At 50.8% G+C, this 22,691-nt stretch overlaps 7 protein-coding genes across 7 annotated transcripts; 2 read left to right on the top strand and 5 right to left on the bottom strand.

The window, feature by feature from the left end:
* Positions 1–72: 72 nt before the first annotated feature.
* On the bottom strand, positions 73–192 carry TGAM01_v207972 (hypothetical protein; the record flags this gene model as incomplete). Its single annotated transcript, XM_024550217.1, has 1 exon — positions 73–192. One exon carries the CDS (start codon positions 190–192, stop codon positions 73–75), a length of 120 nt encoding a protein of 39 aa, XP_024405048.1.
* A 388-nt stretch (positions 193–580) lies between these two features.
* TGAM01_v207971 (hypothetical protein) lies at positions 581–1,071 on the bottom strand (the record flags this gene model as incomplete). Its single annotated transcript, XM_018805703.1, has 2 exons — positions 581–820; positions 889–1,071. The coding sequence occupies 2 exons, from the start codon at positions 1,069–1,071 to the stop codon at positions 581–583; spliced, it is 423 nt and encodes a 140-aa protein (XP_018661126.1).
* A 352-nt stretch (positions 1,072–1,423) lies between these two features.
* Positions 1,424–3,129, top strand: TGAM01_v207970 (hypothetical protein; the record flags this gene model as incomplete). Its single annotated transcript, XM_018805702.1, has 2 exons — positions 1,424–1,545; positions 1,968–3,129. 2 exons carry the CDS (start codon positions 1,424–1,426, stop codon positions 3,127–3,129), a joined length of 1,284 nt encoding a protein of 427 aa, XP_018661125.1.
* A 233-nt stretch (positions 3,130–3,362) lies between these two features.
* TGAM01_v207969 (hypothetical protein) lies at positions 3,363–4,355 on the bottom strand (the record flags this gene model as incomplete). Its single annotated transcript, XM_018805701.1, has 3 exons — positions 3,363–3,687; positions 3,742–4,173; positions 4,240–4,355. The coding sequence occupies 3 exons, from the start codon at positions 4,353–4,355 to the stop codon at positions 3,363–3,365; spliced, it is 873 nt and encodes a 290-aa protein (XP_018661124.1).
* A 1,620-nt stretch (positions 4,356–5,975) lies between these two features.
* On the bottom strand, positions 5,976–7,968 carry TGAM01_v207968 (hypothetical protein; the record flags this gene model as incomplete). Its single annotated transcript, XM_024550216.1, has 10 exons — positions 5,976–6,303; positions 6,361–6,521; positions 6,583–6,623; positions 6,684–6,800; positions 6,854–7,003; positions 7,120–7,188; positions 7,263–7,310; positions 7,370–7,537; positions 7,664–7,792; positions 7,863–7,968. 10 exons carry the CDS (start codon positions 7,966–7,968, stop codon positions 5,976–5,978), a joined length of 1,317 nt encoding a protein of 438 aa, XP_024405047.1.
* Positions 7,969–9,997: 2,029 nt separating this feature from the next.
* Positions 9,998–12,556, top strand: TGAM01_v207967 (hypothetical protein; the record flags this gene model as incomplete). The annotated part of the gene is made up of 1 exon (XM_018805699.2): positions 9,998–12,556. One exon carries the CDS (start codon positions 9,998–10,000, stop codon positions 12,554–12,556), a length of 2,559 nt encoding a protein of 852 aa, XP_018661122.2.
* Positions 12,557–13,546: 990 nt separating this feature from the next.
* On the bottom strand, positions 13,547–13,708 carry TGAM01_v207966 (hypothetical protein; the record flags this gene model as incomplete). The annotated part of the gene is made up of 1 exon (XM_024550215.1): positions 13,547–13,708. One exon carries the CDS (start codon positions 13,706–13,708, stop codon positions 13,547–13,549), a length of 162 nt encoding a protein of 53 aa, XP_024405046.1.
* Positions 13,709–22,691: the final 8,983 nt, after the last annotated feature.

Genomic DNA, 22,691 nt, shown 5'->3' with positions numbered 1-22,691 from the left:
TGAGGTGCCTGTAACAGCCGTATGGAGGACTCAACGAACTCGATGTGCACACCGCAAATTCCATGCATTGAATTAATGAATCCAATCAATTGCACAACGCTTAATGTTCGCTCTGTTATGAGGTATGCTGCTGGAGCAAGCGCTGGGATCAAATGGATAATGAAGCTTCATGTAGCATGTACATGCGTACATGAGCCAGAGTCAATCAAAGAGCTGCCCTTTGTAGATCAACGTTGTGATTCTTCAAGGCCGCTGCAGATTAGACTCAAGTGCCTGCTCTCTCATAACTCATAAACAAGGCCGAAATGATGTGCTGTAGCCTTGAAGCTCGTCCATGTGCGCTGGTCCCTAGCTTCTAAGTTTTTCTGGAATCTCTCTTAATTGAACCTCTAGCAAAAGACTGGATATTATAGGGTAAGACCTCGCTGTAAATTGGAGTTCTCTCTGGTGATGGACCGAGCATGCTTTCCATCCTGTACAGATGCGCAAGCACATTGGCGCTGCATTACAAATCTTTGCTCTGCCGGATTGCCACCTTGAATTATTTATAAATATCTATTCATCCCTTTAGAAATTGTGGTTAACTGGGCGACGCCGTCTTGGGGAGGTTGCTTATGATAGCTTCGGCCACGCCCTTGAAGGCTTCCATTTCCTCCTCGACTGTGCCGCCCATGCCTGTGCTCTCTAGGCTGATGGAATTCGTGACATATACGGGGAGCTGGGTCTTTCGGGCAACTAATTTGGCAACCCGTGTAGTAAACTCAAGAGATGACTCGGCGGAGAAGAGTGTTGTGGCGATTGCCTGCTGAGGATTGAATCTCTGTCCTTGGAGTCAACAATCGCCAGCCATAAAATAGAAATGCAGAGCCACAGAGATTCGGGACTTACGTCGGGCAGTGCGTAGACAAATGATCCCATCGGTCTGGGAGCACCAAGCTCTTCTTGAGATGCGGTGGTGAGAGATAGCACAAGTGCTTTGGCCTGAGTTGCCAAGCGGATGAAAATGCGAGTATCCAAGGACCGCGGGAGCGGAATAGAAACTTGCACCACTTCGTTCTGGCCGGTAGCCATGGTAAATAAGCTATGTATGATTTATATTGGAGATATCATTAAGTGGGATTGAAAGACGACGCCTTATCTCAACTATCTGAATGGCTGTTGTGAGACGCCAAAATCACATGATTCCGTTTTGGTGAGAGATCTCGCTGCTAGGCTAGCGCTGCTCGAAAAACATATTCCCCCACTAATAAGCAGCTCTTTACAAATTCAAAGGGATCCAGAAAAACGCCCGATTGCGGCGATCCGGAAAAAATAAAGACAGAAACTCTGTTCACCAGATCGTTTTACGCCTCTCTTCGACGCTTTCCTCACTTTTCCACCGGCCATGCTTGGGGAATATCGTCGTTGAGCCAGGCTGAGAGAGATGGATCACGATGGCGGAGCCACGCTGGAGGTGGATGATAAGAGCGCATGGGCCAGTGTAGATGGCGGCATGGACGATCCTGAAGAGATTCGGGTCATCTTCTGTGCCTTGGATTCGTTTGCGTAAGTGGATTTAGTTTTTAGCTGTCTTGTGCTTGCTCTGCTATTTGGCAGCTTGAACGGCGGAGATCTTGTTCCATGGCTATGGTTGTATGTTTATCATGAGCTGTTTCACATACGACACTCACTCATCATACTCAGCTTCCCCGCAGTCTTCCAGACTGCCTGTCGCGAAATCTCCAGCAGCTCCAGCTACAAACATCGTCTTCCTCATACTGCGGGAGTCACAGGAGTTCTATCCACATGTATTCAGTCTCAATGACGCTTTATAGCTGCTGCGGATGGATATCCTGTGCTTCCTGCAGTGCGAGGATGACGATGTCTCTAGCTGAAGCAGCCGGAGTTTTTTTCGCGACAGGCAGTAATCTTAACGCTGTATATCGCCTGATTTAGGACAAAGACCTCCGGCTAACAACGTTCTCCAGCCAATATGCCAAAGTTGCCCACTTCAACGTCACTCATCTTCGCCGCCGGTCCTTCTATGCCCTCCCTCAGGCTCACTGGAAGCTACTCGCAGCGCCTCCCTTCAACTTCCTCGACACTCTGGAGAAAGTCGATGATGCTATCGACAGCAATGCCGACCTGGCTCGGTCCATTCTGAAATCGGGACTGGCTTCGTTTAATGCTCTTCCTCCCAACTTCTCAGAGTCGGATCAACCTGTCATGCCGCATGAGTGGGCTGGAATAGCCAAACATGCCGACATTGACAAGGCAAGGAGCACTCTTCGCCAATTTTACCGGGACTGGTCCGCAGCTGGTGCGGAGGAAAGGGCAGTATCATACGGACCTGTGATGAAAGCCCTTGATCAAGAGAGGGCCAAGACGTCGCAAGACAGCCGTTTGAAAGTGCTTGTCCCCGGAGCGGGTCTAGGAAGACTAGTCTTTGAACTATGTCGAGACGGCTATGACACCGAAGGAAATGAAATATCCTATCACCAGCTACTAGCGTCATCGTATATTCTCAATGAGTGCCACAGCGCTGGACAGCACACCCTCTACCCTTGGATCCACACATTTTCCAATCACACAAGCCGAGAGAATCACCTGCGAAGCTACCCCGTGCCAGACATTCACCCTGGCACCACCCTGCTCGACGCTTCCAACATTGGCTCCATGTCTATGTGTGCCGCAGACTTCCTTTGCCTCTACGGCGATGATGAACACGAAGAATCCTACGATGCCGTCGCCAGTGTGTTTTTCCTCGACACGGCACCCAATCTCATTCGATACCTCGAGGTCATCTACCACTGCCTTCGCCCAGGCGGCGTCCTCATCAACGTTGGTCCCTTACTGTGGCACTTTGAAAACGACGCGCCAGGCAATCATGGCCACGATGATGACGGTGACGGCGAACATGACCTTAACAACTCATCTGGCATTGCCGACCCTGGGAGCTTTGAGTTGACCAACGATGAGGTCATGGCGCTGGTGGAGAAGTTGGGATTTGTAGTAGAGACGATGGAGACGGGCGTCAGGGCGCCGTACATTCAAGACATGGATAGCATGTTGCATATGGTATATAATGCGACGACCTGGGTAGCTCGCAAGCCGCTGGTGAAGAACGAAACTAGAGAAACGACGGTATGACATATGATGAAATAATAGAGAAGAGCGACTGAAGGAACACTTGTGATTGTACTGTATGAAGCGTACACATGTGTAAATGCATATAATGCAAGCAGGGAACAGATTGACACTATATCTACTTGGCTTAATGCAATATTCGTAAGGCCGTGGTAATGACCATCCTATCATACAGAATTTCTCGACCTCCAGTGATGCTGAATCGTAACAAGATAACAAAAAGGGCAAAAGTGAAACTACAACTTCGACTGCTCCTCGACGAGCAACTCCCCACGAGACCACAACGCACCGCCATCAATCGCAATCGCCTCACCATTCACATGCGATCCAGCACGACTCGTCAAATACACCACAATGCCCGCAATATCCTCCGGCCGGCCCAGTCTGCGCATGGGATTCGCCTGTGCAATCTTATCCGCGCCGCCAGACATGGCCAGCAGGCCATTTGCCATCTTGCTCGGGAAGAAGCCCGGGCAGATGGAGTTGACCGTGATGCCGCGCGGGCCCAACTCCAGCGCGAGATTGCGGCCTAGGTGCAAAACTGCCGCCTTGGAGGCAGAGCTGCAGTAATTTGTCAGTATATGTATGCGGCGCTGTGCTGTGTATATGACTTACTAGCCATACGTGCCCTGCTTGCCGAGCGTGCCCACGCCCAGGCCCGCGACACTCGCCGTGATGAGCACGCGGCTCGGGTCGTCCAGCGAGGCGTGTTTCTGCAGCAGCGGCGTGAAGACGCGCACCGTGTTGAAGACGCCGCGGACGTTGAGGTCCATGACCTTGGCAAACGCCTGGTCCGGGTGCGTGTCAAACGCCTCGCCCCAGGTGGCGCCCGCGTTGGCGAAGAGGATGTCGACGCGGTCCGTGTGCTTGCTCACCGCGGCCAGCAGCGCGTTGACGCCGTCCATGGTGGACGAGTCGGCCGGCACGGAGATTGCCTCGGCGCCGGGGCTGCGGCCGGGCAGGGCATTGAGCACCTTGCAGGCCTCTTCGCAGGCGGCGGCCTTGCGGGATGAGATGAAGACTTTGGAGCAGCCAGCTTGGATGAAGCTGGATATATATATATATATGTAAGTAAGTGCTGCTGAAGTTGACACGGAGAGCATGGAAACTCACGCCGAGGCTGCGTGCAGGCCGAGGCCGCGAGAACCGCCGGTTACGACGGCGACCTTGCCCTTGAGCGAGAAGAGCGAATGGAAGTCTTTGAGGTCGGCCTCGACAGCGGCAGACATTGTGGTGAGTTGTTGATATTCCTTGTTTTCTTTTCTTAAAGGGGAGATACAAATATACAAAGAAAGCCGTAATAGCTGATCAATTAGGTAGGTACCTAGGCAGTATAAACAGCTGAATATATGTTTTAAAAATCCAAAAGAAGAAAGGGAATATTCACACGAAAGAGAAAAAAAGTAAGAAGGAGAAAAGATGAGAGAAAGCGGTGGCCTTTATCACTTTACCTCATACAGCTAAAACAAGCCAGAGAATCAAAATCTCTCCCGCATTTTCAGGCCCTTCCCCAAGATCCTCGGTGTAGTTGGGGCCAACAAAGTGGACACTAATTAAGAACCAGGGGTCTTGCGCAGGTACCTTCATCACCCATTTCTGGCGGGCGAGGTACTTTCGGAGATGATTGAAACTGCGGGGAGATGCCGAGGCAAAAAAATAACTTGATCGGGCTTTTTTTCTTTTTTAACCGCTAGCAGCATCATTGTCTATATACGGCATTTAGTGTATGGGGTAATTCAGATCTGCCAAAACTGCCAAGTATGGCGCTATGATTTATCGATGGCGGTGATGCTTTATGCTCATAGGTCGATGGGTTAGAAATAGGCAAGGAGTGCACGCGTAGTGTAAAGTATAATGGCACTTTTTACACCGCAAGATTGCCGTGTCAGCTTCTTAAGCCAACGGGTGCTTGAGGGTGAGATACGATGGGGTAAGGATTCAACTCCTAACACTACAAGGCCGTTAATTTGCCATTCCGAAGCTACTGGTAGTCATTCATTACTCTTCACTTATACAGCTACCTGCTGGTTATCCTTCACGCATAGCATCCCATGCGTTTCTTCTGCCTTGCCGTCTTCTGTCTTCCGTTTCATATAGTGGGCGCCCGTTTTTTATAATGAATCTAGAGTCATATGCATATATATGGTGGTGGTTTGGTATCTTAAAGCCCCGTAGACGTCAAATCATGCTCAATCAATCTCCCTCTCAAAACTCAATAGCAACATTAGGCCCTCGCCTCACGGGTACAAGCTCGACAACATGCATTGAGATGATACATCAAAATATATGCCATGAAGAAAAAAATAAGACAAAACAAGACACTTGATATATGCCCACCAATGCATCCAGTGTCATATAGAAAGCGAAATAGATATCTGCATCTCGGTGATGATCTAGCCCGCCCGGCTAGCCAAGGAATTAATGTGTCCTGTTCCACCACGTGGACCAATGCGCGCAAATGCAAAAGCCCCCATCAATACGGCGCATGTTTCACGCTTCCATTCATGCTCCTAAAGCTCGAAAGGAAACTAGTCAGACGCTGCATAGTAACGAGGTGCCGAAGAAAAGACGTGTGCCGGGATATGGCTGCAATGCGATGTTGAAAAGGCAGATCCGGGTGCCGGAAGTGCTTACCCGTGCTGCTTCTTTCATACCAAGATCGCCCGGCACAGGATTCACAGGAATTTGTGACATCATAAGATGCACCCTTTCCGAGGAACGTATTTTTGTAGATGGATGCACTGCTGTTGCAAAGCAACTCCATCATGTCGAATGCGGTGCGCTAAATGCGCGACTGCGTGTAAGGTGGTAAAAACGTGTCTCTGCTAGCCATCAGTTTTCTCTGGATTCTATCGATGCCTCTGCTTCTGATGGTTCTTTTTGTTCCAGCAGTGGTTGACGGCATCGCTGACGAGTTCCCAGTCGTTATACACGATTGATCCTATGAAAAACACCTTCACATTGTGTTCCACAGTGACCAGCTTAGAGTAATTGACGCGAGATTCTTTGGAGAGCTTCTCGCCCTCTTGCTTCATATCGACCCTGACGGGTGGGAACCCAAGCTTTGGTTCCTTATCGAGTAGGCGCGGTTTGCCGCCGCGCTCATAAATGATGCCGTGTTTATCGGCCTTGACACCCTTCTTCTTGCACCCTTTGCCTCCGTATGTGAGGATAGGTCTGTGGTTCATTAGCAGAGGGGCTTGGAAAATAATGAAGCACCGAGTATGCACATACACGCAGGTACAGTGGCCCTGGTCATTTGCTATCACAATGAAGCGTCGAAATCCGACAAAAAACTTTGTGCCGAACCTGTTCTGAATCTCATGTTTGCCGGAAACGCTCGGAGCTCCATCAGAGCTGGCGCCTTGTGGTTCTGACCAATGTACTTTGAATATCTTTCTCAAAGTCAGCGTCGTTCAATTCAACTAGCTGACATGGGTTAAAGCATATACGCACCTCGCCTGGCTGAAACCTCACCGACGGCTCAACTTGGTAGCCTAGTTTTCAAGCATTAGCTTTACTGACGTGGGTCGTAGAAGGTCATTTACAATACTTACGAGGATCTAACTCCTCAGGTGGCTCTTCGAGAGCAGTGGCGGCAATGTGATAGCTGCCGGCGCTTGACTGTGCTCTTGGCGTAGGAGGGCCTTCCTCTTCCTCTTCGTCATATGGAGCTAGGCTCCGTGTTAGTCTAGCATTTGTAAGCCACTGCAGGCGAGAGACAAACCATAAGCTGTTGATGATGATGCCCCAGCATTTGCATATTCATCATAGTTGTACTGCCGGCTTGCCGCAATAGTGTCTGCCAATTCTTCGTCTTCGGGATCTCGGTCAGGACTGTAATGCCCCTCGTCGCCGTATCTATGGGTTTGCTGATCTGCGTGAAAGTCTCAGTATTGAACAAGCAATGGGCGGCTTAGAGGGAGGATATGAGAACAAAATGATAAAAGTGCAAGGGGGGAGTTGAAAATGAGCAATGGTGGGCGCACTCACCAGCTGCATGATTCTCAGCTGATCGGCCCTCTCCCCGTCCACCGCCGTATGCAGCTGCCGATTGTGAGTCTACCCCGCCAACAAAAACCAGTCAGTTGGTCGTTCGGTCGGCGGTCAATTCATGACTATTTGGGTATATATACCTGATGCCGATGCCTGATAATATTGAGCGTCAGACGATCCGTGGACATCTAATTGTAGAAATGCCGTCAGTGACTTGAAATGTGGTTTCAACAGCAGCGCAGCTCACATTGGCCAGCCGTGTAGCCGTACTGCCCCGCCTGGGTCGCATGTAAAGAATCTGCTGCAAAGGTCCCGTAGGTGTCTTGAGCCGAATCCTCGTCGCGGGAGCCTGTCCGATGTTCGCGCCTGCTTCTGTGCCTGCCGGATCTTGAGTTCGGTGAACGGTCTTCGGCTACTGTGAAAGTTCTCTGATGTCAGTGGCCAATTATAAGCACGCCAGACATGGGCGCCAGAAGATGCTCAAGAGAAGCCCGTTCTGGCGCAACCAGTGCGACTCGACGAGCCGACGCATGAAACGCACTTGAGCCGTTGTAATCGGTAGTCAGACCTCTCAGGCCTTCTGTTATGTCGCTGATCGTTGTGTCTCGTGGAGTTTGCGCATGAGCGGCAGCGGCTGAGCCTTGTTGGTCCCAGTCATAGTCATAATTTCCTAGCAAGTACACATGCAAGTGTTGGCAGCGATAATGAGAAATCTCAAGCGCGGGGGAGGGTCTTCGCACCTTCGGAATCCTGGCGAAAGCGATAGTAGCGGCTCTGCTGCTCGTTGAAAACCCAAGCCGACCAGCTGCCCCATTGATGGGATTCTGAACTGGATCCGTGGTACATTGTGGCATTTTGCGCCCAGAGCAGCGCGGGAAACCTACAGAATCATCCGGCGATGTGCTGGACGGCGCAAAGGACCGGGAGAGCCCAGACGATTGGAGCACAAGCGCAAAGCACCTCTGGCGTGGCAGGCTGAGGCAAGGGGAGGCTCTGCAGGACGGAAGCAATGCGGGCTTCCACGCCTTTTAAAGAATGCCCGTACGGAGCAGAAGCAGCAGCACCAGCACCAGCAGCGCGAGATGATAAAACAGCAGCGGGCGGGAGGGGGAACATTTGGGTCTGTCTCTATAGGCCTAGATTGGCGCGAGCCTCGACGTGGGTCGTCCGTCCACTTCCTGGCCCGAGCTGCTCCCCCGGCCTGCTGGTATCTTGGTATTGGATGGATGGCTGCTGTAAGGTTGAGTGGATTTAACCTGCGAGCTGCTAAGGCATGCGGCGGCGCTGGCGGATAGGATTATGGAGACATCTGGCATGCATCGCTGGCCGCCGCTTTTTTAGCTACGTCGAGCTGCCGCAGCTGGTCGATCAAGTCAATGGCCCAGCCGTAGCGTTATGTACAAAACGCAATGCCAATGCCATCGACCGCAGAGCAGCAGACATGGGTAGCCGGCTAACGGGCGCCTTGTGCGCATCCTGCTGTCCAGCGGTCGCCTTGCGCTATATGGGACGATCTAGAAATTCCGATTCGGAGGTGGTGTGCTGCCAGGCGCTCTCTTTTTCCCCGTCCCTCGAAACTTTCTCGTGCCTGTGAGCTCAAGGTCTCCCATGCCATGCCGAAATGCGTCCACTTGCTAGCCAGAGCCAACGCCTGGTGTCAGCGACTAGAGCTACCTTACTATCTTGGCCACTGGGCTGCCATTAGTCGGAGCAAATCTGGGATTGGTGACAGACTGCAGCACAAACCAGCACAAACCACCAATAGCAGCGGTACCAACTTGGCTCTGCTTCGTCCATTCCCGACCTGTCCCCTACAGCAAATCGATAACTCCTCCCAAGCGCAGCTGTTGGGATCGCCGAGTCGTCGTGCCATCTCCACTCTGCATCTTGGCCTGCAGCTCTTTCGGTCGAGGGCCCTGTCAGGTGGCACGGCCGCAGGAGCCCCAGCGCTGAGCGTCGGCCAGGTGGTTTTGCTGCCCTCTGCTCGTATCCTCGCAATGCACGGCGTGCTTTATGCAGTCATTTGCGCCGAGTGGAGGCCCGTGGACGCGGAACAGGTCGCCTTGGTGGTGATGATGTCGAGGTAGAGTGACATGCCCAATTTGGGCTGGCACAGCGCCTTAGGCTGCTGAGAGGCGCCGCTCGGAACGGGTAGCCCCACCGCCCGAGAGCTTTCTTGCGTTCAATGATGCTACCCCAGCGCCCAGCTGGAGCAACCCGTGGCTAGTGGATCGTTTGCGCTGGGCTAGCTACGCCTTTAGTGGACGCACGGCTCGTCCAAGCTCTGTAGGGCTAGCGGCACAGTGGGCTCGCGCTACCTTGTGGGCGATTCCTGATGCGCTCAGCGCTCCTAGCGTGCCGGGGGAGGCGCCGAGGCCTGTGCTAGCACCTGCGGCCACAGGGGCTCCAGCCAACCGATGGCACGCTGGGCCATTCTCTGGCAGGTGCCATGAGCTGCCTTGCGGAGGAGAGCTGCCACGCCGTTGACCGTCCAGACGGGCTGCGAGAAGACGCACTCACCACTTGCGCAATTCATATGTGGCCGCAAATCGAACATCTGTCCCGGCTTACTGTCCCGGCTGCCGTGTCGAGCGACCAGTGTCTCGCCGCTGTAGGTGCCAAATCCAATCCAAGACCCAGAGCAGACGCATATTCATGTCCACAGATGAGCCGTGCGCTTCCCGCCGCCCACCGTCATCCCCAGGACAGCAGAGCCTCGTCTGACCTCGATCCGGCACCTCGGGCACCGTCATCTCCTCTCCCCCTCTCCCGGCCATCACGCCTCTGCGATTTTGGATGTCATCGAGCCGGGGATATGGCCATGGATGGGAAATGCTGAGCGTCGAGCGACTGCCAGCGTACTCGAGCGCCCTTCATGGAATCTGCCGTACGCCAGGAGCCGGCCAGCCCAGGCCTCACGCCTCTGGACCATTCCCTCCAAACCGGTAACATGGACGACTCGGTAGACAGCTCGTCTGTCACGTTCGCTGCCGCTGCGTCGTCTCACGAAGACGAGGACTTGAAAGAGGGCGATGGCTGGAAGCTGCATAGCGATACGTCGACGATATCCAGCAGGGTCACTACTCCTGACCCTGTGGTGTCGAGCCCACCACTGACGCCCTTTGCATCTACTGGCAGTCGAACGCCTCTTCCTGGCAGAGTTTCCAATGACTTCTCTTCTATTTTTCCTCTGCCTGCCGCGCTGCCACATGGTCTCCAGCGAGGGTCAGAGCGGGGTCGAGGAAGAGGACGTGGCGCAGGCAGGGCAACAGGTCGATATGTCCCGAGGAGTCCCAACGAAGCTGCCCAACTCTATCCACCGAGCTCGGCAGACCAGTCTCGGCATGGGCCTTTCCGACCTCCGGTATTTCGTACTGGTTCTACTCAAGCATCACTGCCATTGCCCTCACCAGTCAGGCAGCACAGGACCGATGACAGTCAAGGAACTCAATACCATGTCCCCCCTCACCCGCCGCCGCCGCCTCCTCCTCCGCTCAGCTCTCCTCCTCTCTCCTACTTTCCCCGTCTTCCAACGATAAGTGGCGTGGACTATAGCCAGGCTGACGAGGGCTCTGAACCGCCATGTTCTCTAATTTTACAAACACCAGCCAGCATGCAACTCTTAGCTCAGCCGGCGCTCGGCTTTCTAGGCAGCCGTCACACATTGCCAAGACCATCAAGGGGCAAACGGAACTCAAGACGATCGCTCCGCCGGCGAAGTGATGGGCTTGAAGACGAGATGCTGACTTTCTCATCCACCAGGTCTGGATATGATGAGACCTCAAGTTCTTCCTCTTCATCATCTAACGAAGACCCAATTGCTTATCGAAATGCTAGGCAATTTCCACCTCAGCTACCTGCTGGGCCAGTATATGGACCGTCTGCCCCGCGGAGTAGGTCTTCGGCGGCAAATCAAATCACAGCCTGGGTATCAAACTACGAAAAGTCGAGGAGCCCAACGAGGTCTCGTTCAAGACTCGGCGATATTTCTGCTGTTCTCCATCCTACCGACACCGAATCTCATCCGGATGGCTCTGTTCACTCTAACGATTCATCGCATGGCGAAATAGAAATGCTGTGGCAACAGCTAAAGGAAAAAAGAGCCAAGCTGAGTGGGACGAGAGCAAAAATGCGATCAAGGAGAAAAGAGTTGCGAGAAAAGAGGCGCGAGAAAGACGCCGCTGATAATGCATTTATGGGAGTTGTCAGACCTGTGCTGGTTAGCCTACGAGAGCTAACCGATTACCCTGCCAGCCTGTTTGAATCTCGGCTAGAGAAGATGCAGCAGCTAAGAGATGACTATCAAGTTCTGGAGTCTAGCTATGAAGCTCTTGAGGCAATGTTGGACGAGGAAGAACGCGATCTGAGCATTCTCGAAACTAGATTTTTCAGCATCCTGGCTGCTGGACAAACCAAAGAGGAGCGCCAGTTGGACATTTCGAGCGACTCTGGCGCTGCCAACTTTACCATTGACCAGACGGAGATTCCATATGAACTCAGGGGCATCTCCCCATACGGCCCTGTGGAGGAATCGCATCCTCTATATGTGGACTTGACGTCGACTGTGGGATACCTGGGCAACGCTCGGGACGAATACGCAGACCTCCTCTCCACTAAACAACAATACGAAGAGGAGCAGCAGTTGAAAAAGACTACCAAGCAGAAAGCCTCAGACGAGCAGGAGATGAAGGAATTCTTTGACGAATATCCTTCCGAAGAACAGCGGATGAATGATATCATGACCAGCCTAGAATCTAAAGTAAATGGTCTCAAAAAATTATGCGAAGACAAGGGAGTCATGAAGAAGCATATGTCTATCAAGATGGAATACGCATTGGATCCGCAGATCAGGTATGAGGATTTGGATCTAGATGACGAGCACACGATTATGAGCCGCCGCAAAACACTAGCTCATGCCGAATTCAACGAGCTGCTTTCTCAGCCAGACCACGTTCTGGCTGATGAGCCTCTCACTACATTGGGGGCTCTCAAAGCAGCCATCCGACTTCCAAACCACCACCCAGAAAAGGGCGTGAGGAAGAGACTGGCGTCGAAAGAGTATGCAATTGACAACCTCATGCGAGAGTGTGATGGCGGGAAGAAGGCTGATTACGTGAATCGATGGCTCCTCCACCAGCTGCGACTGTCCCCGCTCAATGCAGTGCTGTTACGGTCCACCTTTCAAGCAAGCCGATCTTTGAAGATTCGGGATATGTGGCGCTGGCAGTGCGATGTTATGCATTACTGGTGGCGCGATAGCACCATGTCACTGGTAGATGGCTTCTTCAAGCCCATCACGAGTGACGACTCGGAGTATTCATCTCGCCTGGGGACAACGCAGTTGTCGCGGGCCGCATCTGACGCCGTTCCCAGACAATTATATCAACGACATTCATCTGTTGACAATAGTGACGCAATGACGGAACATGGTTAAAGCTGCCAAGCTGTCTTTACCACCAATTCCCTTTTCTTTTCTTTTCTTTTAATTTTCTTTTCTTTTCTTTTCCCTAAAATTTGTTTGCCCCTCTCTCTCTGTCGATTATTGCGGCTGCTTGGCTTTGCGTTTTCCCTTATAAGCGTGTGTGCCCTTCAAGCTGATTTGCAAGATAGGCTCGGGAGGAGATATTGATTTATTACTTTTCCGATTATTGTTGGTGTTTGGATATGATTTCAAGACCTATAGCGAAGCAATTTCTTTTGGATTGGATAGATGGAATACGTACCCGGGGGTTGGCCTTTTGACACTCAGGCGCGTTTAGCTTGAGCATTAGACGGAGGCAGAAAAAAGTGATACCCTTCTCTCTTTACCTTGTTTAATCGTTCCTCTATCTTCTTTTTCTCTTACCCCCCCTTTTCCTCTCCTTACTCTGTTCTCTCTCTTTTTTCCCTTTCATATTGGATCAGTTGCTTGTGTACTTGTATTGCGTGCTGGTGGGTGGAAACGTTGTTCTGTGCTCAGAGATGCTTTTCTTGCATGCCGCCGCGAGGCTTTTATGGCACGCTTTCTATCCTTTCTTCTACTTTTGTTTTCTCCATCCAGCATGAGATCTTTCACTTCCTTCCTCTCTTTTCCTACGGGAGAGAGCCTGGTTCGGGCAATAAGGAACCAGCCGGCGGCAGCGTTTGCTTTCTCATAACTAGAACCGGATACTTCTTCTTCAATACTATATCAGCCTTTTATTCCTATCATCTTAACATGCGACCGATTACGGCCGCGTCTTCTTTTCACGTTTAATAGACTTGCCCGTACAGGGAACTCCCGCGAACCTGCTCAGCAATATGGAGCCCTTCATCCCCACCCAGCCGGACCGTGGTGAGACTGTGGAGTCGGCGGGTGGAAGTACCGGTACTCCAAGGCCAACAAGGTGGTTTACGTGCATCAAACATGAGCTGTGGCCGCAGAGGAAGGTCGCATCACGTTTATTCACGGGATATGCAGATGTTCGGGCCTCAGGCTTGTTGGTGCTAACGAGCGAGCCGCCTTTCGTTCCGATCGCGTTAGGGCTCCTGCGTTCGTGTCTCTAAGTCGCATAGCGACAATGCATGTGATGCCGGCTGCGACCCTACGTGGTGCCATTTGAGCCATACATGACGCTGCGAGGGAGAATGAGTTAGCGGATATACCTCTTTTGATAGTGACGGGAAAAACTCTGCGTAGCGTGAGAGGGGTCTGGCCCAGCTTCTTTCTGCTTGCATGCAAAGCACTGTACTGTACGATCGACGGAGAAATATCGCGGCAGGCAAAAGCTCAGCTACGGATGCGTTTCCACCTCATTCGACCCCTGGCCCTGGAAAGATCCGCCCGGGGTCATATACCCAGGCCAGGCATCATCGAAACGATACAGCTTGTCAAAGTGTGCTTGATTAAATGCCGCGTTGACTCAATTCCCTCAGCCATTTGTTCACATGGCGGCGGCGTACAGAGGTGGCTTATCAAACGTACCTTGGTAGATCCGACGCTCTATAACCGAGATGCGATCTGTCACATTAATGCCACAATGGGGCCATTTGGGGATGAAACTGAGACATGTCACATACAAAAGAGAAAATATCCCCATACGGAGTAAGCAGTAGCGAAACGAACAGCGCCCATTCTTACGAGCGCTGCCGCCTTCATGATGTAATAACCTCCATCAGCGTGAACAAATATTTTACACAGTAAAAAGTGAAAATCAGTGTTGGTAGAGTGATATAATTTCTTCTGCTCACTATAGCATTTTAGTACCAGTATCAAACACGACAGCAGCCCATATATATATGCTGGCTGACACACGCCACGAGAGCTATGACGCTATATATGTACATGTAGCCAGCGCTTGCAGGTGGTCAGAAATTGGGGACCTGACAGCGCATTTTCGTTTCTTCTTCTTTTTCGCATACGTGATGGAAGTGAATCATCAAACACGTAGCCAGCTAGCCAGCGCATTGATGGAGAAGGCTTTATTTTTGACAGCTGTCAAGCGCTAGTAGGCAATATATCACATATTATATGATCATGGCCTTGCGTGTAGGGAGAATTATAATGAGCTTAAAAAACCGTATATGTTTTTTTCCAGGGTAGGGATTGGCGGTTGTGATTGGAGAGTTGGGCTGCATGAGGTAATTGGATGAGAGGGTGGAATGATGAGGATTTGCACCGCGGGAGGATTTGAAGGCTTTGGAGGGATCAGATAATTGAGAAAGCTGTATGTAACAGTAAGACGTTTGGGATCTATTAATGATGCTATGCTTGGAATTCAGTGATGCAATAGCATTTGCGCAGTCGATGTGATCATTATATCACACACCTTATATATGTGTTTTCATGATATTCTAACGTGTGCGGAATAATGTTCGAGATGGTTATTTTATACTAAAAGGTTGATTTATGTAGGCCAGCTGCCATTCAAGCTATAAGTGGATCATTAGATTTGTCGCTTCTTCTGCACACAAAAGAAGGGCAAGTTTTCGCTTTGGAAATGGTAGCATCTGAGGAATTTATAACTTACCCCCCAATCTGCCGTTGAAGTTGTGGTATATTATATGCTAAAGTGGCCAAAAATAGAATGACTACGGAGAATAGCTGCTTCTCATTCTAGACCAACTGTAAGAGGATCGCCATCTTTATAGGAAGATAAAGATCCTGCATATATAGAGTATATACCTATACACGCGCACATATATATAGCGAGAGAGATGTCCCTCTTGTGGCATAAACGTTGTGTGACAACTACTAGTAGCTTCTAGGCTATACTTGGAGGCCTTAAAGTCGTAATAGGGATTCATCGTCAAGTTGTAGCGTGTCCTCCTCTTAATACGTGTGTATCTTTGTGTCCTGTGGTTGGCCATGTCGATGGTTCTGGTACTAGTCACGTTAACCGATTATGGAACTTGGGTATGATTCATTTCTTATGAGCGGCGGCTGCATGATGATAGTTTCATAATGCCATGGTCTAATATCTGGTTTATAGGCAGACGTTTGTATGTTCAGAAAATTACGAAATGCCATGTGTCAGATCTTTACATATGCGATCCAACTTAAAAATGGAATGTGTAATGGGGAAAGAAAAAGGTAAATCTTTTGCAAGTGAGTCATACAAACATGCGATACTACCTCATTTTAGGAATTGTTAGAGAATATGATAAGTATCGATTCATAGAGACTTTATAAGTTTTTCCCCCCCTTTTCATTCCCGAGAGCTGGTATCGAACTTTGCGCGAGAGCTTAGCAGCTCCACATACATCATCTAGCTAAACACTCTCATAGATAAAGACATCTTAATTAGGCATTTATTTAATATTTTTGGCCTTTTTTTTGGATGTTTATCAAACGATGAATGGTGCGCGAGTAATACTGTCATTGAATCTTGATCCCCGAAGCCATCAGATACAGTAATACGCGATATGGTGCTGCGGCGAGGTTCTTCACGTTTCGCCACGGATTAGAAAAGCAGAAAGAAGAGCTTCCAAAATTGTGAAAAAAGGTAAAATCAGCAAAGAATGTCGTTGGGGCGTCAATTATACGAGTATGTTGAAATGATGGACTTGGATTCTTATCCGATGTTGGGACGCTGGATATTGGGGAACGCCTGCCTAATCCCCAAAAGGGAGAAGAAATCTCATGTATACCGGAGATACATAACAGTTCTTGTATCCTAGCTCTAGAGATGAATAACAAGCCCTTTTACCCTCAAGCTGATCTCTATGTGCTGTGACGAGGAACTCAGACGAGGGACTCTGGCTCCTCCCACGGCCGGCCTTCGTCACCATCTACTGGAGTTAGCCAAAAATAGGAAACAGAGGGTATATGAGTGTTTATAATGTGTGCTGCAGGTTCCTCAGTCATCTAAGCCGTTAAGAGAGCATTATGTCTCTCATGTAAATTGCTGGCCAGTCTAGCAACTTGGCTTGGAATTGTTGCGGGAGCCATTCCGGTCGGCACGTAGTAATCTGACGCTGTCAGAGTCAATGCATTTTTAAGAAGAAATATAAGCATCAAATCTGAGACGCATTACTCTTGGCAAGTATCAGAGATAGATGCGATACGAGCCTGATCCAAGTCGGATATATGGCGGCCATGCCCGTGATATATGCTTGAAAAGCCCTAGCCGAGCTGCCCCTTGAACATTTCGCTGAAACTTATTGAAGAATAGTGAATAGTCAATTGCTACGTAACATTTCGAGCTATCATATTGAGATACTGGGTTTGGGACTAATCCCTTCAGGGGATGCATAAACGAAAATGGCGGTGAGGGCAGTTGGCATTAAAAATAACATACTTGTAGATATTATTTGACAAGGCAAGCATCATATAGCAAGGCTGACATGCACGAAATATGCATGATATCAATCTTTTGATAGGGCTCAATTGGACCCAGTATGGACTTTTTACAAGAATTGGCCGACGGAATTATTTTAGAGAATTGACAGTTACATCTACAACGGATTCAATACATCCATGTACATGCCTATCGGCGAGCAACGCCTACGTGCAGGCCTGAGGTCCGAACATCAGCTGAGATACCCAATCTACGCGTTTGTTACAGCTGAGTAGCCTGCGAGAATTCCTGACAGCAGGCACTAAAGAATAATTAAGTGGCCGTGTAAATCGATAGGTTGCTCTAGTCTGATTCGGCGACGCCAATACCACTCTACACCGAACCCAACGGCGATACGGTCACTCACGGCAGTTGAGAAAAGTGACGCATCAGAACAAGATCATCTCTTTCCCCTGACAAATGCCGACATATGCGGCAGACCTATTCAATGAAATCCAGATTTGCATCATGATAAACAGTGAAAAGGGGATATTCTGCCAATAACGAGTGAGTTCCAGGCGAGTGCATCTGCGCCCACCATCATGATAAGATCAGCTATTAGGAGTTGAAGGAATGGATAACACACCGGCGTGTCAAGCTGGTCACTTTCGAGTGCGTCTAAAAGGCTACAAGCCCTAACGAAAATTACTATTACAAGCTTTAGACATACTCCATATTGCTTTTCTGCTCCTGGCTTTTGTAGCCGCTGACTTGTCCACCGCTTTTCTACCGTAATTATCATTTAGATACTGAATTATGTTCTTCAGCTCTGTGATCAATTCTATCGTTTGAGGGATCAACTGTAATTGACCGTGGTCTACTGTTGCAGGTAAGTTTCATCAAATGTCAATAGCATGATTCAGTATCATTTGCTTTCGCTTCTCAAAAGCGAGTAGTGTTCAACCTTGTAAACAATTACCCCCTGAGTCAGGGATACGCAGTACGGGGAGCAAAGCGCCCGCCTTAACAACTCTTGCATTCCATTCTCATTTCAGTCACAGATCGTAGATGGTTCTTACGTGCGGATATCTTTCCTCCTCCTCGGTCAAGGGAAATTGACGGATGAGAGAGCGGATGGGCTTAAGGGTAGAGAGGATACGAAAGAGCCACTTTCAGCAAAATTTGCTGCTGCCGGAGATGCCTACTATTGGCAGTGGAGCGTAGGTTTGCCAATATGTTTTCTCGGGCATATTTTTGGTGGTCCTGTCAGCATCTTATTAAAAGGGGACTGCGTTGGCGGCCCTGTTTGTCTGCCTAAGTTACTTCTAGAACAAGGCTCGGAATAATTTGCGACGTCACGGCGAATAAAGACCCGGTGTGTTTACTGATACAAGATCATCAAGGAGCTGATCGAGTTACGAATGTTGATGAAGAGACGCGCCATGTAAGACATGGTCTCTAGAACCAAAGCTGAAGGCGATTCATCAATCCTTGGGAAAAAATCGGCGAAAACCACCTGCGTTATGCGCAAGGCAATCATGTATCTAAAACCCGGGGCATCTCAATGCGTTCCAGTGTCGCAAGCGCATAATCGATCGGTGAAGAGTAGACCGACCATATGATCTTCAGAGGTGATTAGCGAGACGCAACGTGGTTTCGCCTTCCACTTCCAAAGTAGTCGAATCAAAGGTGGCTGAGGCTTTGAAACCAAGAGCTATTGCGACCTAGCTATACAATAGCTCTGCGGAAGGGGCCCATACTGCCCGGTTTAGAAAACTGTATCCACAGATGCGACGTGCTTCGTGTTGCGAGCCAAGCGAGTGACATAGCGGCTCCGCAAAAAGGCCGTTTTGCAACCGATGCTTTTGATTTCCATTTGCAGTCGATTATGATATGCAAGACGACCGGACAAGGCTGCGTGGAAGGGGTCTGATATGCCGGATTTGATACAACTGACAGCCATTTGAGTGGCTCTCGATGCAAACTACCGAGAGTTTCAACTACCCAGGTAGGTATTGCCAGACACAGACAAACCTTGTGTAGACACGGGTACGGACACAGCCGCAGCCTCTTGTCATCCAATATTGCTCGTCTTTAGCCAGCTTAGCTCTTCATCTCCTAGTTCCCGCCCCCTTTCACCTCGTCGAAAGGATTTATAAGGACGGCGACTTGATTCCTCCCGCGGGTTTCCGCACGGCCGTGCTTGTATAAGCCACGAGTTGCCGCTGTAAGACAAAGAGAGGAGTCGTCGAAATTTTCGTGGATGCCGTCCCGTGCGGCCGCCGGCCGGTGATAGGTGCGGTGCTAGACGCGGTGCTGCCCGGTCCCACCAGCATGACTCTGTGCCTGGAGAGGCGGCCATGACTCGTCGGCGTTGCTAGCCCTGGAATTTGTAACGCTGAGGCGGCGAGTTGATAATAATAAGACACGGTCGCATTGACTGCTCCGCACCCCAGACACAGTCGCTTTCGACAGCCGGGCCCCTTATTGCGCTGTGCTGTCCTTTGGAGATTCGAGGCATTGGAACTACAGGTGGGTCGGATGCGTTTGCTCCTTGCCAGTAGACTATACGGCGAATCAGACGTCGGATCTATCAAGGGACTATAGATCATGGGTCATCGATCATGGCTGCTGAAGATGCAAGGATCTCGCTGGGCTAGCGAAACCGCGTTGCCGGGTTTGGCGTCGACGCGCTGATCAGAGCTTCGGCTGGCGCTGACCCTGGAGCGCTGGTCTCTTGACGCTGGAGAATTTGGATCGTCGGCAGCTAGGCGATAGGAGGCTTTGGCCGTTGCGGTACTGATGGCCCTCTACTGCCGGCGCGGTCTGGGTGCTAACGTAGAGTAGGCGACGCTGGCTTGGGACGGCGATGAAGAGCTACTACTAGTAGTACTATAGTACTGTACTACTAGCAGACGGCATGGATGATGGCGAGGTACAAGGGCCAGGATAGTGCCTGCACCCGTAGCACGCAGCTGAAGGCGCCGCTGGCTATCAGCTGCCAAGTACCTGATCCTGAGCAGCGCACAAGCCAGCGTTCCCTGTGCCCATGTGGAAAGCGAGGAAGGCACGGATAGAGAAACGGTCCGAGGCATGTGCTGCAGAAATGGTGTCGTTTCCGTTTCAAGGCCACGCGGCTCTTTGTCCAGCTATATGCACGCAAGACGGAAACGCAGCGCGAGGCTGATGCGGCAGCAGCTGAAGAGGAGCTGAAGAGGACGAGGAAATGCAAATCTTCATCTCTTGGGTTCTCCAGCTACAAGTAAGACATGCAATTTCGACCCCGCTGAGACAAGTCAGTTGACATCGTCGGCGTCCCTAACAGTCCGCAGATGTCAATTCCAGCTTCTTAGGCTGAATACGGCCGGGCCAGCCTTGTTGATGACCCGCTATGGGCTGCTGGTTGCGCTCACCGCGAGTGTCTAGCCATTGAAGAGCAGCGGAAAAAAAGGAGAGAGGGGGAGGAGATAGAGCTAGAGAGGCAATTCATCCAGATCGAGGGTTAGCATCGCGGACCTGTGCGGATAGCTCTGGAGCTACGAGGGCGGGGCCTTGATTGACGGTGCACGCAAGTGCGATTCGTCTTCTATATGAGATCTTCTGCAGGTCCAGGCCCGCCAGAGATGCCCCTGCAGACGGTCCTGTGCCTGGATTTTACCTGCTGCTATATACTACATTGTACTGCTGCTGCTGAAAGTATCCGTGTCGAGCTGTTTGAGAGCACAACGGCCGTCTTGGCAAGATTCGACCAGGAAGCAAGCATCCCAAGGCGATGCCGTCCTTCTTGGCGATGATAGCGCTGCTTATTCGTGGCCATCCTAAGACGGACCCCGACTCATGATGCGGCCGATCTCTGCGTCGATGCACCAGTGACTTCATACAGGTAAAAGGGTCCGACGAGAATCTTTGATAGAAAGTTTCAGAGCAGCGACAGACTAGCCTCAACGGCACTGTTTCAAAGCAATCTTCCCATCTACTGTATCAGTGTCGCCACTACTGTACTACTTTGACCTTTGGCGCACGACTACGGACGAGTGGGAGCGCTGCTCCTCATTGCTTTTGCTGATCAAGCACCAAACGGGCTCTCTGATATCGTCACAATGGGAGACGGTCTTCATCTAGGCACCAGCTAGCCTTACGCGAAACCAGCTAGAGCCCGTTGAGGCGAATCTGGAATGCCTGTCTCAAAGACGCCATGTCGTTAGGCTCTTCAGGGGTCATGACTCTCCGGCCACGCTAGTCCCTGGCCCTGGTTTTCAAAGGTAGTATGGGGAACTGCTCGGGGGAAACCTCCGTCAAGCCCGCCCTATTCCTATTTTTACAGAGTAGGATTGCTACGACGGTGCTGCAGCAGAGTAACACTCCGTTCTCCGCACGTCGTACAGTATCGGCTCTAACAAGTTGACTAGTTAGGAACTCAATCGACGTCCTATACTTGTACTAGCAGACTGTCCTGTCTAGAGGCAAACGGTGGCGCCGAGCCAAAGCCACGGGGCCAAAGCACGGCTTCCCGCGCTGTTTGCTGCTTAAAATTGCTTACAAGGCTATTTTTGTCCAAGCGCTTTAACGTCATTTTCTTCAGCATCAGGGTCTCTGACCACCAATTCCCCAGACAGACACACCGGGCACATGAAAATCCCCAGAGGGCTTGGGAAGTGGGGGCAGCATTCTTCTTGGTTCCAATCACCGGCGTCCCCTGACAGCTACCGAAGACAAATTTTCATGATACTACTACTACTGTAAAGCATGCATCCATCCAGTAATGCTCCATGTCAATCCAGCCCGAACGCTTTGCCACGTTGGTACTTATATTTCGCAGGCTAGCTAGGCAGCCGGCAAGGTTCTGCGGGCTAAATGAGGTCCTGATCCAGTCGACACCTCGCTTCGACATTGGCCAGATATCGCATCTCCACCCGCGTCCGCTCGCCCAATCCACACACACTATGCATGAAGCTGGACTTCATCTCCGGCCTCAGAGTGATGTTCGCCGTACGGGTGCTGTTGATTTGGTTCCGTTGTCTCGGCCCCCCTTGCTCTTAGCCTAGCCACCTTGTCGCTAGGGCTTCACAATGGATTTTTTCATACCCGCTCAACCGCTCAACGCATCTTGGTCCTGTCCGCTAGGCTCGTATCGCCGCAGGCCTGGCACGGGTAAAGGCTGTCTTGTCTGTATTTTAACCCTTTCCAAGTGTAGCCGTACGCCCTAACGATTGTGACGTTCATCCACCCAGTGGCAGGCATTCTGAGACGCGGGCGCCACTGACCGTTTTTCTACCTGGCTTCCAAACCATCTTAGAGTCTCGCCCATGCTTCTGGCGCCGGCACATGGACCGTACGCTTGCAGCGAACTACTGAGTCTGCTGCGTCGATCAGATACTGCATTAAGAGGGCCTGGTTTATTAGCACGGGAGCTTGCTCCCGCCTACTCCGTGCTAGCATTTATCTATTCTCTCCCACCCTCTTTCTAGTTTGCCATGTTATGCCAATTTGAAGTTGAGCAGTAGTGGCTACTGCTCTCACGCACCCTCTTCACCGACCCCTGCCATCTGTGGTTGGGTGGTACATGCACTGCAGCAGAATCCCTGATTCACCTCTTCTCGACCGTACATATATTACTAACAGCTTGCCCCCTCTTCCCCATCTGGAGTGTCTGGCGAGAAAAAGTTCATATTCTTGAACTGGGAAATATTAGTCTCCTACCTCACTGACGAGGACCGGGGCTGCCGGCACGTCTACACTTACAATTCGATATTCACCAAGCTCATGAATTGCATCTTCTCGACAACTTTTCTTGACCAGTCAGGCTAGCCGAATCAGAAACGACTGCCCAAC

The sequence above is a fragment of the Trichoderma gamsii genome (genome assembly GCF_001481775.2).
Source record: "Trichoderma gamsii strain T6085 chromosome Unknown Scaffold_31.2, whole genome shotgun sequence".
Lineage (NCBI taxonomy): Eukaryota > Fungi > Ascomycota > Sordariomycetes > Hypocreales > Hypocreaceae > Trichoderma > Trichoderma gamsii.
This window is presented reverse-complemented; position numbering and strand designations above follow the sequence as displayed.